Source organism: Pseudopodoces humilis, chromosome 1 (assembly GCF_049639895.1).
Source record: "Pseudopodoces humilis isolate 2021_Gansu_Grassland_sample_001 chromosome 1, ASM4963989v1, whole genome shotgun sequence".
Lineage (NCBI taxonomy): Eukaryota > Metazoa > Chordata > Aves > Passeriformes > Paridae > Pseudopodoces > Pseudopodoces humilis.
Window position 1 is genome coordinate 2091343 of NC_142200.1, and position 16019 is coordinate 2107361.

Below are 16019 nucleotides of genomic sequence, written 5' to 3' on the forward strand. Positions count from 1 at the left end.
CGGCCCCGCGCGTGCAAGGGAACATGCCTCCACTTACTATTGCAAGCCTTCCTATTGCACAGCCGTCCTTCCTCCAGGACTCCCTCGCAGGCCAGGCCCTCGTTGGGAAGGGGCTTGCAGGAGCGCATGCGGGTCTGCAGGCCGCCCCCGCAGTCCTTGGTGCAGTCGCCCCAAGCCGACCAGGAGTTCCAACCACCTGGGCAAGATCCAGAAAAGCCCCGTCAGCCCCAGAGAGAGCCCAGCGCCCAGGGGAGCCAAGGCAGCACCGGCCCAGAGGACCCTGCCATGTACCAGCTGCCAAGACTCAAAACTGGGGTGTCTTTAAAAAAGTGGTGGGGCTGGACACTGCAGGGTAGCCCAGAAAGTCAAGACGGGGAAGGGAGAAGCATTGCCTGACTTTATATTGACTTCTCTTCAGTTATTCCTATTTATAGAGTATAAGAAGTGCTTGGACAACACCTTCAGGCACTTGACTGGGTTCTTGGGGCTGTCCTGTGCAGAGCCAAGAGTTGGACTTCAGTGATCCTTGGGGGTCCCTTCCACCTCAGGATATTCTATGATTCCAACTAGCCCTGCTCCTCCTGTGCTTACTGCAGCAAAGAGCTCCCCTCTGACAAGACTCTGCCCATTTTGTGTCCTGTTGGCTTCTAACCTCAGAAGACACGAGCAAAAACCACTTCAAGGTACAAATCCACCATCAGTGAGGTTGTGTTTCCTCCTTGTGCCACCACACAAACACACGATGTGAAGACAAGGAAGGTGAGAAGGGATAAGGGCTCTACCACTCATATTTCAAAAAAAAAAAAAAAAAAAAGACTTTTCCTTTCCCCACACTGCAGACCCCACCAGGCACAGAGAGGCACCGCTGTCAGGGACAGCTTTGGTGGGGGAATAACATGGGAATGACATTCTCCTCCAGCACTCTTTGCAGAGCCCATGGGGAGTAACCTGTGAGCACCGTAAGATGAAAGTGCATTTTTGGCTCCTCTCCCCAGCCACGCTCAGTGCTGGTGTCAGCAACACTCAGCTTTCCCCAGTGTACCACAATCTACAGCTCTGAAAAAGGATGGATCCACCAAACCACCTGGCTGCAGGGATGATCCTGCTACTTAAAGGGAATTCTGAACCTCTGCAGCCTTCTCCACTGGTGTCTCTCCTGCTTCCTGCCAAAAGCAACCGGCCCAGGTGGAACATCCATAAATGCTGGTGGCAGGATGGACTGTGAAAACCATCTGAATCTGGCTGGCATCCCACAGACCAAACACCTGCAGGGAGCACAGCAAGGCTGAGTTTTGGGTTGTAAAAGACAGCAGGGGATTATCCAATCCTTTCAGGTGATGGATAAGCTGTCACATCCCTCAGTGGTCAGTTCGCTCCTCATCGGCCACACGCAGCAATCTAAAATCTGCTGGAATAAGCCTCAGCTTCACTGTTCTGCTCCATCATTTGTCCACCTCATGGGGAGGAGCAGAGGTGGCCCTTCAGCCCAGAGGTGGCCACTTTCACATGGCTGCTTTTCCTGCTGTGAATTCTCTCATTACCCACAGCTACCCTTGGAGATGTTTCAGGTCCAGGGGATTCAGCTCTGTGCTGTGCTCAGGCAGATAAGGATAACGAGCTAAAGATGCAGCGTTTTTTTTAAGACAGGAAACACTGGGAAAATTCTTGTTTTTAAAATAAAAATGAAATATCCCCCCCCTTTTTTTTTTCCCTTGCCAACAGCCAGAGAATTCAGAGATGCAGATGATCCACTTCAGCTGACTCAGTCTCCCTGAACTGCTCTGCTGGTCCCTACACACCCTAGACAGGACACCAGCCCTGCCTGGAAAAACAAGCCAAACTAGGTGCCAGATCAGAATTTGGGGACATTATCAGCACCCTCCTGAACAGGGATGGGCAAATACTCATCCAGCTCCACAGCAAAAACGCACGAGTTCATACTCTGCTACCTCCAGCCTGGTTGTGGTTTAACTTTTCCCCCCAAGACAGAGTGAAAATAAACACAGGCTCAGCAACATTCCCACTGCTGATGGCCATGGAAGCTACTCAGATACTTAATCATGAGAATAACATGGAAAAATGGAGCAGGAAGGAAATGGAGGGCAGTGAACTTGCCAGCAAAGTGCCCAGAGATCCTGGCATCAGCATGGAGGATGGAGCTGTTACTGGCACAAAGCAAATACTTGACCTTGAAGAAGACTGTCTTTCCCTCAAAAGTCACTTTCTGTGCTGGTCACTTTCCTAAACAGCTTGTCTTCCATCTCCTCATGGGAGACAGATTGTGTTTCCTTTGTAAGAGAAACCTTCGGTGTAATGGGAGGTATCCCGATGCCAGGCTCGAGCTGATCAATAGGATATCTGTAACCAAACCCATTTAGGAGTTAATCAGCTCCTGGCTTGCCCTTCTCAGGATGTCCTTCTTTCATCTCACTCCCTTGCAGATTAGGAGTGAGGCTGGGGAAGGGCGAAAGCAGCTTCATGCAAGCCTTGGCTTGGATTGCGATTTATTTGGGATGCTTTTTGTTGAGAAAAAATGTATGATTGCTCCAGTGTCCTTAGAAGTTATTTTATATTGTGTTTGGAAGAAAAATATGGGCCTGGACTCACTGGTTGTTCTGGTGTCCCCAGTTTGATGATGGATTATTCAAACAGTTCTACATTTTGGGGACTGATCCCCTAAAATACACAGAAAGATTAATGCTGCCTGGTCTCACTACAGGGAAGAAGGAGGGATAACGAAGGTGCCAGTGTTTGATTTCTTAAATCATAGAATCATGGAATGGCTTGAGCTGGAAGGGACCTCAAGAAGAGATAATCTTGTTTCCACTGCCCTGCCATGGGACACCTTCCACTATCCCAGGGTGCTCCAAGCCCCCTCCAACCTGGCCCTGGATACTTCCAGGGATGGGGCAGCCACAGCTTCTCTGGAAAACCTTTGCCAGGGCCTCACCACCCTCACAAGGAAGAATTTCTTCCTGATATCCAAGCCAAACCTTCTTTCTTTCAGTTTGAAGCCATTCCCCCTTGTCCTGTAACTCCAGGCCTTTGTAAATATTCTCTCTCCGTTATTTCTTGCTGGCTCCCTCCAGGTACTGGAAAGCCACAATTAGATAACCCTAAAGCTTCTCCAGGTTGAACAATCCCTGCTCTCCCAGCCTTCCCTCACAGCAGAGCTGCTTCATCCCTCTGATCCCCTTGGTGCCTCCTCTGTACTCACTCCAACAGCTCCAGGTCCTTCCTGTGCTGGGGAACCCAGAGCTGGAGGCAGCTCTGCAGGTGGGGTCTCACCTGAGAGGGGCAGAGGGGGTAATTCTTACTCTGATTATCCCCAGCAATGGGAGAACCAGGCAAAATAAGATAAAAACTGTCATGATCTCAAATCCTTAATTGGAATGAGATCAGTTTATGAGGTTGAGCACAGATAACTTCCTTCCTCCTCTTACTCCTCAGATTCCATCCCATTTGTGAGCAACACAGAGGAGCCAGAGAAGTACCAGGGCACTTAGTAAATCAACCCAGGCATTTACAGCCAAGACAAAGGTACTCCCCACTTTATGGAGCAGTCTTTTTTTATCATCAGGTTGTACCATGGTCCTGACAAATTAAATGCTGCATGTTATTTGTCTTGTTTACTGTCTGTCAGATAAACCTTTTGAAAACCCCCTTCTTTTCCCAGGTCTAGTCCTTCACTGCTTCAAGTGATTTGTCTTTTTTAGTGGAGCTGTAAACAAGTGATAAAGGGTCTATTATATGAAGTTATTCCTATGCCACCTTTCAGTGGGGAAAATGCTGTGCCATGAGGGAAAACACAGGGTTCTTGTGCCCACTGCTGCATCTGGTTTCTGGAAACAAGTGGCTGAGGGGGCTGGGGGGGCTCAGCCTGGAGAAAAAGGCTGAAGGGAGATTTCATCTCTCCCTACAACTCCCTGACAGGAGCTTGTAGCGAGGTGAGTGTCAGTCTCTTCTCCCGAGTAACAAGTGACAGGATGATCTCAAGATGTGCCAGGAGGAGTTTTAGATGATTTATCTGGAAAAATTTCTTCACAGAAAGGGTTATTAAAGCACTGGAACAGGCTGCCCAGGGAAGAGGTGGGGTCACCATCCCTGTGAGTCTTCAGACAAGGTGTGGATGTGGCACTGGAGGACACGGTGGTGGCAAACATAGTGGGGGTGCTACACTGGTGGTCAGGCTTGGTGACCTTTTCCAATATTAATGATTCCATGATTCTATGAAAAGAATGATCTCCAATGGCTGTGGCATCCCACAGATGCTTTTAGCCCAGTGCAGAAGCTGCAGGAGGGATGAAAGTGTGATGTGGTCCCTGCAGAGGCTGCACAGCTCCCCGTCACTCAGCCTCTGCTTGTCGAGCTGACACAGCCCCAGTGACTCCCCATCCTCTAGAAAACATTCATCCCCACCTGCCCACCACACAATCCCTCGCTCTGCCCCTTCTTCCATTGCCAGCACAAGGCTGGGTGTTTTTTTGGTGCTGGGAAGCGAGGACACCACAGGAAATGCAGTGCAGACTGGCTCTGAAGTTAATGGGACCCTTTGCAGGCAGTCCCTGCTACCCCTGGGGTCCCATTCCATGAGCTCTCAGCAAACTGCTGCTCCTGCTGATCGATGCGGCTTGAGTTGCCATCTGTCCTTAATCCACAAATAATGAGGCTGCTGCAACTGCTCTATAAAGGGTTTTGCTTTTCAAAGGCACTGAATCCTCTGAAGGTCACACACCCAACCCCTTCCCACTTTGTGAAGTTTTTCTCAGCTAAGGTCTCGTAGAACCACGGAGTTCTCTCACCTTGCCCTTTATCCCCCTAAACTGGAGGAGCTGTGGCTCATGCCTCCAGCTCCAGAGGTCCCCATCACAACCAGCAGCTGTCATCTTGATCAAACAGCCAGGTTTAACTTGCATTTTTTTTATTTTTGGAGAGCAGCCCAAGCTCCTAGAATGTGTTTTAACAAAGGTGGCTGTTGCATCTGGGGCTCGTGGCTGGTCTGAGTGCCCATCATTCAGGGAGGCCTTTAATCCAGTTTCTAAAGAGTTTTTTGATCCTCCTCAGTCAGTTCTTATCATGATCATGGACTAAAACAAATTAGTTTTCATGCAAGGCTGACCCAATGCATTTTAATTCTCCGGTTAAATGGAGAAAATTCCAAGATGGTTTACATAAACCAGCAAGCTCATATTTGGCATTTCTCTTCCTGAATCTTAAGCAGAGATGCCAAAAGAATGGGTCTTTCCTACTGCAAATTAACTGAGAGGGCTCCACTTAGACACCTCGTCCAAACACCCTTGATCTTCGGGAAGATTTGCATCCCGATCCGGAGTTTATCTTTGCAGCTGACAGCTGCAATGTGTCTCAGATGACAGTCAGTCAATCATGCCTTTTAATTTAACAGCAATCCCTTAAATTAGATGGCAGTGACAACAGCAAAAACTAAGGAATCTACATGAGACAATCAATAGAGCACAGCAAAAAGAGCTTTGCTGACACTCCACATCCACCTCCGATTTAGCATTTTTGGATTTAGCCTCTCACTGACCCGAGCTGAAGACATGTCTTGTTGGCAGCTGTCTCCAACTCAGCGGGTCAGGGCATTTTTTTTGTCTGAAGAACATGTCCAGACTGCAAAAACCCCACCACAGCTCTGTGTGCTACCACTGACAATACTTGTAGTGGAATCTGTATCACAGTTTCTGAATCATCTCAATTAGCAAATGAGTGGAAAAAATGTCATTTCTTATGCAAATAGGGGGAAGGATACTGAAGGAAAATCAAGAGTGAGATTGTCTTATACCATCTGAATCCTGAATTTGTTACACAATGGGGTAAGTGAGGGAGCTGCTCCTTTATCACTCTCCTTTCTACTGTGCTGGGAAAGAGCAAGTCCAGAAGGGGCTGTTCTGAAGACATCCTTCTATTCCACCAACCAGTGATTGTTCCCTGGAAAATCATACATTCAGTTTGTTCCTTCTGTGGGAAAAAAGAGAGCGATCTTTCAGTGAGATGTCCCCTCTTTGTGTCCCATGCAATGAAAGTCCACAGCAGCACAAGTGAGTTCCAGTGGTTCCTTCTCTGCCCTTTCCAACATAAATCCCAGGTTACACTTTGCTGTTTTGCAGATTGTGTGCATAAAAAACAATGCCCCAAGCTCCCTAAAAAGCAAAATCATTCATTGCAAGGACATGCAGTGATAGGACAATGGTTAAAAGCACGGTTTTAAGCTGAAAGAGGGTAGACTTAGATTAGATAAAAGGAAGGAATTCTTTACTGTGGGGGCGGTGAGGCCCTGGCCCAGATTTTCCAGAGAAGTTGTGCCTGCCCCATCCCTGGAAGTTTTTAAGTACAGGTTGGACAGGGCTTGGAGCAACCTGGGATAGTGGGAGGTGTCCCAGAACAAGAAAGGAACGAGGTGATCTTTAAGACTCCTTGCAAACCAAACCAATTCCACGACTGTTTGACTTTTCTCCATGGAAAGGAGATGGGTGAGGGGAGAAAAATGATAAACATGCATTAAAAGTTCATGAGCTGCAGGGCAAGGTAACCAGGGACTGCCTGCTCCCTGAGTTTTCCAGTGCTGGAATTGAGGGGTATCAAGTGGAACAGGCAGGAGGCAGGTGCAAACCCAGTGAAGGACATAATTTACAGACACAGAGCTGTGTCAAATGGTGCAATGTTTTCACAGCAGGAAAAGGAACCAAAGTTTCCATGAATATAAAACATAACTGGGGAAATGCATGAAAGGCAAACCCATAAATGTTAATAGATAGAAACCCAGCAGCTCTTGCTCAGAAGTTCCCTGGGCTTCAAGCGGATGAGTTGTACAAAGTTGGAAAGGACCTTCAGGATCATCAAGTCCAACCTCTGACTTTGTTGAGCAAATCACAGCCCTCAGTGCCACATCCAATCATTCCCTGAACACTTCCAGGGATGGTGACTCCATCACCTCCCTTGGCAGCCCATTCCAATGTCTGACAAGCCTTTCAGTGAAGGAATTCTTCCTGATGTCCAGCCTGATCTCTCCTGGCACATTCTCTCTTTTTGTCTTGCTGCCTGGGAGAAGATTTCAAGCCCCACCTGGCCACCACCTCCTTTCAGGCTGTCTGGATGTTGTATGTTTGTCTTGTTCTGATATTTTCCCTTGGTAGCCACTACTAATGAAAGGATATTGGGCCAAAAAACCCCTAATCTGGCCAACAAGATGCTTCCTGGTACTTTCCCTGTTGCTTGACCTCTTCCTACCTTGACTTTAACCCTGTGACTCTCCTTCATGGAGATGTGGTCAGGGCACAGCCAGCTGGAGTTCAGGCCAGTATTTCCCACCACCAAAATTGCCAAAATCTGCCCAGGTCACTCACTTCTGGGCACCCAAATAAATGACGTGATTTTTCAAAGCTGCCACTGATTCCCACAGCATTCACAAGTCCCTGCAAATTAAGGTAACGGGGTCAAATCTGGACAATCATTTAGGACCAGCTTCAATCTCCCTCTGCTCTACAAATCACTTAAGGAAGATGGAAATGAGGCCAGTATGCAGCTTTCAAGGAAACCCAGCATAAAGCTGTGCTTATTACATGAATCCCTGCAAATGAAACACGAGGGATAAAGAGAGATTATTTATGTGGAAATAGTGGGGGAGGTGGGCAGGGAAATGAGAAAGGGAATGTTTAGTCTGAATGGGAGATCAAATAAAACCATGGAAGGATCTTCCCATAAGAAAGCCATAGAGGCCTAATCACTTAACTCATTTCAAAGCAGAGAAGGCAAAATATTAGCGAACAGACTTGTGAAGAGAAACCCAGCCTGCACCACCAGGGAGGAATGAAATGCTTCCCCGCCCTGAACCTCTCTGAAGTTGTATAAATCGCACCAGAGCTGGTTCACGCACTGTTTGCTTCTCCATGTTGCTGCAGACCCCAGTGCAAAGCAGAGAGGGGGTGGATTAGCTCAGCCACATGTATCTCCCTGTGGTGAGGAATACATGATCCCATTCAAATCTAACTGTGCAGCCCGAGCTGAGTGAAACTTCCCTGACACCAGGATCACTGTCTATTTTCATAAAAGGCAACCAGAGGAGAGCATTCGTGAAATTTCCTTTCAGGTCTTTGCATGATCTGTTGGGGACGTTGGTTTGGTGGTGGGCTTGGCAGTGCTGGGTTAATGGCTGGACTTGATGATCTTAGACAGCTTTTCCAACTTAAACAATTCAATGATTCTCTGTTCCATCTTTCCTGGCTTGAAGGGCCATGGTTTTCACCTATAAAACACTTGCAGAACACTGCATAAACCCATAAATGCCATGAAATGTTGCAACACCCAGGGATCTGCAAGCCCATGCAATTCCATCTTGTTTCCTGGACAGCATTTCCACCTGAAGGATTCCTGTGGTCCCCAAGACTGCAGTTTCTCACTCCTCCACGAGCTGTCATATATTTCTCGCCACAAGAGCACTGCAAGGCAGGGCTGTGCCATTTTTGCTTCTGCAGGATGAATTGGGGAGGTGTGTGAAGCTAAAAGGCTTGCCCATGGTGTCTTTACAACACTGAGAGGAGTCAAGTTGTCTTCAGCTGAACATCTTCCAGGAGGACAGAGAGAAAATCATCCAGGGGGACAAGCCAGAAGCCAAGTGTCTCCTCTCAGGGCAGTTTTGATGGGGACACCGTACAATTTGTGCCTCCCAGCTCCCAGGATAGAGCCAGAAAGGCAAACTCCAGCTGAGGCAGCACCTCTGCACTACTAAACCAAATATTTAATGTTGTTTTGATAGGCACAGCCAATCCCTCTTCAAACAGAGATGTCAGTGATGTGGATTTTGCCTGGAAGGGGAACAGAGGTGTCTGAAAACCGCAGGGAAGTGTTTTTTTGTGTGGTCACCTCTGAGGCAGGCTGGGAACAAGCAGGTTGTCAGCTGGCATTTCTCCTGCCGGGGTCCTCTCCTCCTCCGAGCTGTCGGATCCACTCACCCTGCACGGTGAATCCAGGCTGCCTCGTTGGAAAGACGCTCTCAGTCCCAACCCTTGACACCTTGCTCGTGTTTTCCACTGCAGAAGGGAGCAGGTTTCAGGCTTGTCTCTGTGCCTCTGCCTCTCTCCAAGTCCCCTCATGAAGAGGAGCACGGGCAGAATGGCTGGCTCATGCAACACTTGGGCGAGGTGAGGGAGAATTTGGGGGAGGTTAAATCATAGAATGGGAGAATGTTTTGGTTTGAAGGGACCTTAAAGATCACTGAGTTCCAACCCTCCTGCCATGGCCAGGGACACTTTCTACTATCCCAGGTTGCTCAGAGCCTCATCCAACCTGGATCTGAACGCTTCCAGAGATGGGACATCCACAGCTTCTCTGGGCAACCTATGCCAGGGCCTCACCACTCTCTGAGTAGAGAATGTCATCCTAAATTCCCCAGTTTCTTCAGTCCAAAGAGAAGGCAGGGATAGGTTCAAACCATTGGAGGCACTCAAATGAGAAGCTCCTTTCAGGCTGCTTAATGAGACTTTCAGGAGGCAGCAGCTGCAGTTCTGGGTCTGGGATAATCACCACGTGGTATCCAACATGCCTTGGCACCAAGGACAAGAAATCAATATCATCAACCTTTACCAGCATTATAATGACGAGGTTAATATTGATCTTTCGACACTGAGGTGTGGTATGTGAGTCCCTAGCATCATTGCTGGGAATCTGAAGCTGGGGCACTACAAAACAGACTGCAGGCACAGCAATTTGCTCACAGATCCCCCAGAGACCCTGGATTAGAATGAATAAAGCAATTCTCAGCCTGATTTGTAATTGACCGTTCCCAAAGTCGTTGCCTTTCCTATCAGTGGTGAGAGGGGATTATTCACACGTGTTTGTTATGCCCCCTCAAAGTCCCAGAGCGGCACAAGGAAATGCCAAATGGAATTTGTGTGGCCCTGCAGGCAGCAGAGCTGTGGTCTCAGCCTGTGTTTTTAGCCTGAGAACTAAATAGGAGTTAAGCTCTTGCTCTTTATAATGCCTTGATGTAGAGCAGACATTACCTTGCTACAGGTGACATCTCCCTCTGATTTCTCCTGTAATCACCACTAAAAGAAAACCTCTTCCCCAATGAAAGCATCTCCACAAGAATTTCTTAACCCTGAGTCTGCTGATCCAGTCCCTCATTCTGATAATCTTCAGCCCTGAGAGATCAAGGTCTTAAAGGCTTAAACCCCTTTGTTCCTAGAGACAAATCTGATGTGAAATTCCCTCGGTCTGAGGTCCTGCTTAAGAAAAGAAAGGCAGAGAATTGAGCGATTATATCATCACAGATGAAGAGATGCCACCAAGGCTCAGCATTTACCCAGGAATTTGTAAATGACTTTTCCTGTTGTTCCCATTTGCCATTTATATTCCAGCAGTGTTAAGAGGCCTTGAGTAAAATGAGACTCGTTCTGGGACTGGCACTCCATAGGCAAAACAGTCACAGACAGTCCTTGATCCTGAGAGCCTGCATGAGGCAGGGCCTAATTGCTGCTCTGATTTGAGCTACAGAGTGAGGCAGTGAGTGTGTGTGGAGAGGGAAGAGAGGAGTGGGTTTGGTAACAGATATACAGAGATTCAGACCACTTCACAAATTATCGACCCTACTTAATTGCTAATCATCATGTGCATTAGCTATTTTTTTTTTTTTTTTTTTCTGTGAGGGAAGGCAGGCAAATATCCCTCTGCTACAAAATTATCTGAACAAATAGGCAGGTTCTGGGCCGACCAAGGGTGGTGTTTTCCTCCCAGCACATTCCCCAGATTGACTGGAAATTAAACTATATGAGAATAGAGGTTGGAGACAGATGGTGGAAGATTTCCCTGCCTCCTTTTTCCCTTTTGGTGCTTGGAGGAGTCAGGAGTGGTTGGGTCATCCTGGATTGCCAGGACTGCTCAGGATGGAGAGCCAGTGCACCAGGTGACTCCCTTTCCCTGTAACACTCCATGGAAAGAGGAACATGGCTAAATCCCTTTTGGACAACCTCATTGCAGCCTTCCAGTAGTTAAAGAGGGTTTAAAAAGGAGGGAGAGTGAATTCTTACCTGGACAGATAGTGACAGGACAAGCAGGAGTGGTTTTAGATGAGATATTAAGAAGGAATTCTTCACTCAGAGGGTGGTGAGGCCCTGGCACAGGTTGCCCAGAGAAGCTGTGGCTGTCCCATCCCTGGAAGTGTCCAAGGACAGGTTGGATGGGGTTTGGAACAAGCTGGGATAGTGGAAGGTTCTGTCCCATGGCAGGGGGTGGAACAGGGTGATCTTTAAGGTCCCTTCCAACCCAAAACATTCTGTGATTCTATGAAGGCAACCTCCCCTAGAGATACCAACTGCTGGGCCAGCAATTCTCACTTCACACAAGGCAAACAACCTCTAATAACTGTACCTACTAATTACCCGTGACTGCTGTCTGAGGAGCTGTGTCCCATTTCATTTTTCTCTGGAGTCTTCTGGGATGGCCCATGAAGGCCAAAAGCAGGAAGCTGGTGAAGGCTGGATCTGCAGTGCCTGGCTTCAGAGGCTTCCCAAATGTCTCAGGTTGGATACATCAATCTATTTCTTTTTTGTTGGTTTTTTTTTTTTGAGCACATCAATATGAGCCAAGAGCAACATCTACTGGCCGAGCTGTTTAGCAAGACCAAGTGTGGATCTGGCACAATCCATGGATTTTACACATCTGTGAGATATTTTTAGGTATTACCCAAGCACCAGGATTAGCACCAGCACTTCCCAGCTGTGCAAACTGCCACCAAAGCAAATATCTCACCCTTGCACACCTGGTCTTGGCTTTTATCCATCCCTAATGTGAAAATTGCTTTTTAAGCCCACTGTGTCCTGGGTTGCACATCTCAATAGATGGAAGTATCTGTGTATCTCCATTTCTTCTTAGCAAAGTGCTCCTTGCACTTCCCGTTGAGGTTTCCTGGGATAAAACAGGCTAAAGGGGAGTATCAGCCCATTTATTGCCACCAAAACTGCAAGAAATCTTTCTGTGGGGGGTATTCAGGTGGTCCAACTTTATAGATCAAAAATAAAGGGTGAAAATTTGGAGGCTGAGCCTTTTCTGGTGTCTCCTGGTGGGAGCTAAAAGAATGTGTGGACTTCAAAATAGGAGCTCAGCATAAGAAATGGTGCTGGCCAAGCTGGGTTATGAGGAAAGATAATGTGAGGGGGCTCCACCCTCCAAAACTGTCCAGATGTGTCAAATTAAACACTGTTACCAGCCCTTGGGGTATTTTTTTTCTTCTCAATCCGTCTCAAAAGGCAGTGTGGGAATGTGTGGGAATGAGAGCAAGAAATCAGTGAAGCTGCACCCAAAAAATGTTAGCAAGAAAAAAAAAAGTTGAAAATGGAGAGACTGTGAGTTCATCTTACCAGGAGGAGTGAGAAGAAACCCCATGAATAACAGGCACAGCTCAAGTCTCCACCTCTGCAGCCTGGAGCACTCAGCTGTTGGGGCACTGACAGGAGAACAGAGCTCTGAGGAACTCCAAATCACATAAAACACAATTTCCTCCCCTCACAAGGGCCACTTCTCCCCACAGAGCAGGATTTAAAGGGAAGAAAGACAAAAGCAGCCTGATCTGTATTCTGAGCTCACTGCAAGATCCCAGACCCCCCTCTAGAGCATTGCCAGGTGAGCAACAAGCCCAGGTGGTTTTAGAGGTCTTTGGTGCAGATCTGGCTACTTGCGCACTTCGTAAATAAAGGAGGAAAATAAGAACTCTGAAAATACAGACTTTATATTTGGACATGTTGCTAGAAACACCCATTCCTCTCTGCTGATTATAGGAGGAAACCAAATGGCCTCCTTAGGCATCGAGGATGTTTTTTGGCCAGAGAAATCCTTCTCTCATCAGGGATGAGAGATGGCAGAGAACCACAAGTGGTTAAAATGAGCAGGAACCACAAGCCAAAGCTGTATAAAAGGAGAAGGAACAGCCCTGCCTGCTGCAGGCAGGTGGTGAACTCGCTCTATCCAGGTGCCTGGTCTGCTCCTGCTGACTCACAGCCGTGTCCAGCTGTCCCTTTGGCAGCGTCCTCTCAGGACAGGACCTGCAGGTGCTCCGTGCACACCAAACTGCAAACAGGGCATCTGAGGTGTGCAGGGAGCCGTGCCCTCCGAAGGGGCAGGACCAGCTGCATCACAGGACTCTGGATGTGTGCTCAGGCTTGTCAGAAATCTCATGCATCACCTCAGAAGAGCCATCTTTGCCTGATTTCCAAGGTGGGAGTGTTTCTGCTAATGATGGGAAATAGGATGAGGTAGGAAGGTGCTGAAACTGGGAAAGACAAATTTTGCTCTTTGTGGCCATGATCTATGGACATAGATCCCAACTGGAAACAACCCTGTGGTTTTTACTAAGCCTGTTGTAGCCCAAAAACCCCACCAGTCACAACCTTACCCAGAAAGGGATTGTAACCAAACCCACCTTGGACAGGCGTGGTACCTGCCCACAGAGAACAGTCAAGACAGGTAAGGAAGGTTTTTGTTCTGCTTGATTCTGGTCCACAGAGGATGGCATGGCTGAGTCCATGTAGGGCATTTGTAGGAATCTATCACCCTGAAATTACAGCCTTCTGATTGTATGGAGTATTGGATTTTCCTATTATTTATCCTTTTGATTGTTTATAATGTTGCTAGTTTCTTTGTTCATTTTTCTTTTTTCTTTTCTTTTTGTTAAACCAAAAAGGGTGAGATGTCGCCCTGAAAACTCAGCTTCTGAGCTTGCTAACATGGTTTTCTAAGGACTTTCCCAGGACAGTAACTGTAAACATAGATATGTGTACATTCTTTCTGTTACACATCTTGTGATGGGCATCTCTCATGGCCAGTGCAGTGAGAAAGTGTTATCCTGACCATCCAATCCCTGGCCGTGGTCAGAAGCCTATAAATCCTGGGAGGAAAAATAAACTCTCTCTTCTTTTCACCACCTGTGTCCGTGTGATCTATTCATCTTCAGTGGCAACAGGAATCCCCTTTATAAGGAGGACAGGAAAGTTCTCGAAGGGAAATGAATCGCCCAGCTCCTCCAAACTGCAGCACAGACTGGAGTTTGACCCAATGCCAACAAAAGTTCAACAGGACCAGGATTAAGATGGTCATTAAGGCTCATTTTGCCTCTTCTTGAGGATGCCTGGCCTAATCCAATGTTTTGTGGTGGCTTCTGTAACTTCCACCTGGTTTTGTGCCCTCTGGACATGGCTTCAGTGCAGCACTTGTGGGAGGAAAGGGAAAGGCCACGGGGAGTTCGAGTCTTCCTCCACTCTCTGCCAGAATAATCTCCTGGTTACAGCAACTGGTGCATGGAAAGTCATAATGACAAGTGCTTGGGAAAAGGGAGTTGTCTTAAACCTAAGAAAAAAAGATAACTCCAGGCTACAGAAGCCCAGGGGTCTGGTTTCGGCCTGATGCCTCCCGGAAATTATCTATTTCTAGATAAAAAGTGGAATCAAAAAGCCGCATCCAAGCAGATGGGCTGGTTCTGATCCCTGGCTGAGCAGACACAGGAGAATCCACGCAGGTAGTGCGTGAGCACAGGCCAAATAAAGAACAGAACAGCAACCCAAGACAGGAGGGGCACAAGCCTGAAGGGAAAGGTTGAGCTCTGGTGTCTCCCTGAATAATACAAGGCACAAAATATTCTGTTGCCAGCCTGGGGAGCAGACAATTAAAACACTACTTGAAGCAAATGTCTCCTGACTCTGGCTCAGAATTTCAATTAGGCTGGGAAGGCTTATTGCACTTAAGTGCAGGTTAGTGACATTTCAAGAAGGAGAGATTGATTGGGAGCTGGGTCACAGCTCAGCAGTGGGGATCATGTCTAGGGGCCTGTCCTTAAAAACAATGTGTGATCTCTGCATGGCATTTTCCTTGTTTAGCTCATTTATGTTTCCTTTGAGAATGAATAATCCCAGTAGCCAGAGCTGTGTCCCCTCCTTTCAAACACTGGCTTCTTTTCTTACTCATTTCCTATTTCAAAGCTCATGCTTAGGTGTCCAAGTAGTACTTCCTCTGGCTCTTCTCTTCCTCCTAAGGTAATTAACCTTTTCTTGTCTTGAGAATCAGTTTCTGACCTGCAGGAAACTTTTTCCTTACTGGTTCACCAGTTTAGCAGAGCCATGGAAAACAGGAGAGCGTCTGCTACTACAAACTGTAGGTACAAACAACCTCACTCCAGCTTTTCTCTCTGGAAAACAAAGTGGAAAAATGCCCTCAGCCAGCTCAAAAAAAAAAAAAAAAAATTATTGGAAGACACCAAATGTGCACCAGGGGAAGTCCAGTAGGTGATAAACCCAGACAGGACAATGCACCAGTGTGTTTGTGCACAACACTGGATTTTTTCTTCCATAAAACATCCCAAAATTCATTAATTCCTCACCATTCCCACACATCTGTACTGAAACTACTGTTACCACACAACTGCACGGGCTAATAAACACATCACACAAAATGAAACCCTCCCAGAAAGAAACACTCTGGTCTAGCACTTAAGCTCCAGCACAGACAAAAACCCTGCTAGGGACACACACTGGGGAGATGAGGAGTAAAGCAAATAATCAGATACTATTAAATCAACCAGGAGAGGTTTAGACTGGATTTTAAGGAAAATTTCTTCACTGGAAGGGTGGTCAGGTGTTGGAACAGGCTGCCCAGGGAAGTGGTGAAATCACCATCCCTGGGAAGTGTTCTAAAGGTGTGTGGATGTGGCTCTTGGGGACATTGTTCAGGGTGGATTTGGCAGTGATGGGTTGGAATTGATGATCTCAGAAGTTTTTCCAGCCTTAATCATTTTCTGATTCTATGATTTCTGCAACTGAAAAAGCCACAGGTAAAGGAGCCTCATTTGGACCCATGATGGGCACACTCATGGACAAGTCTAATGGGTGCTCTGCTCAGAGGGGGAGAATTTAGTTTTTAATCACCATTAATAGATTTTTTTTACCCTATAAACCTGATGGATTGGTTTCTGGAACCGTGGATCCTTCAGTGTCCTGCCACAAGTGGTTCCACAGGTT

The 16019-nt window shown here is 47.2% G+C and overlaps 1 protein-coding gene across 11 annotated transcripts in view; it reads right to left on the reverse strand.

Annotated features, from left to right (window-relative positions):
* ADGRB1 (adhesion G protein-coupled receptor B1) overlaps positions 1–16019 on the reverse strand; it is a 278660-nt gene that overhangs the window by 158369 nt on the left and 104272 nt on the right. For 10 of the 11 annotated variants that reach the window (XM_088055296.1, XM_088055291.1, XM_088055275.1 and 7 more), the window contains one exon: positions 38–196. The exons of the other annotated variant lie outside the window; for it this stretch is intronic. In XM_088055296.1, coding sequence (XP_087911422.1) covers positions 38–196 — 159 coding nt within the window. The remainder of the gene's footprint in view (positions 1–37; positions 197–16019) is intronic. 11 annotated transcript variants of the gene reach the window in all.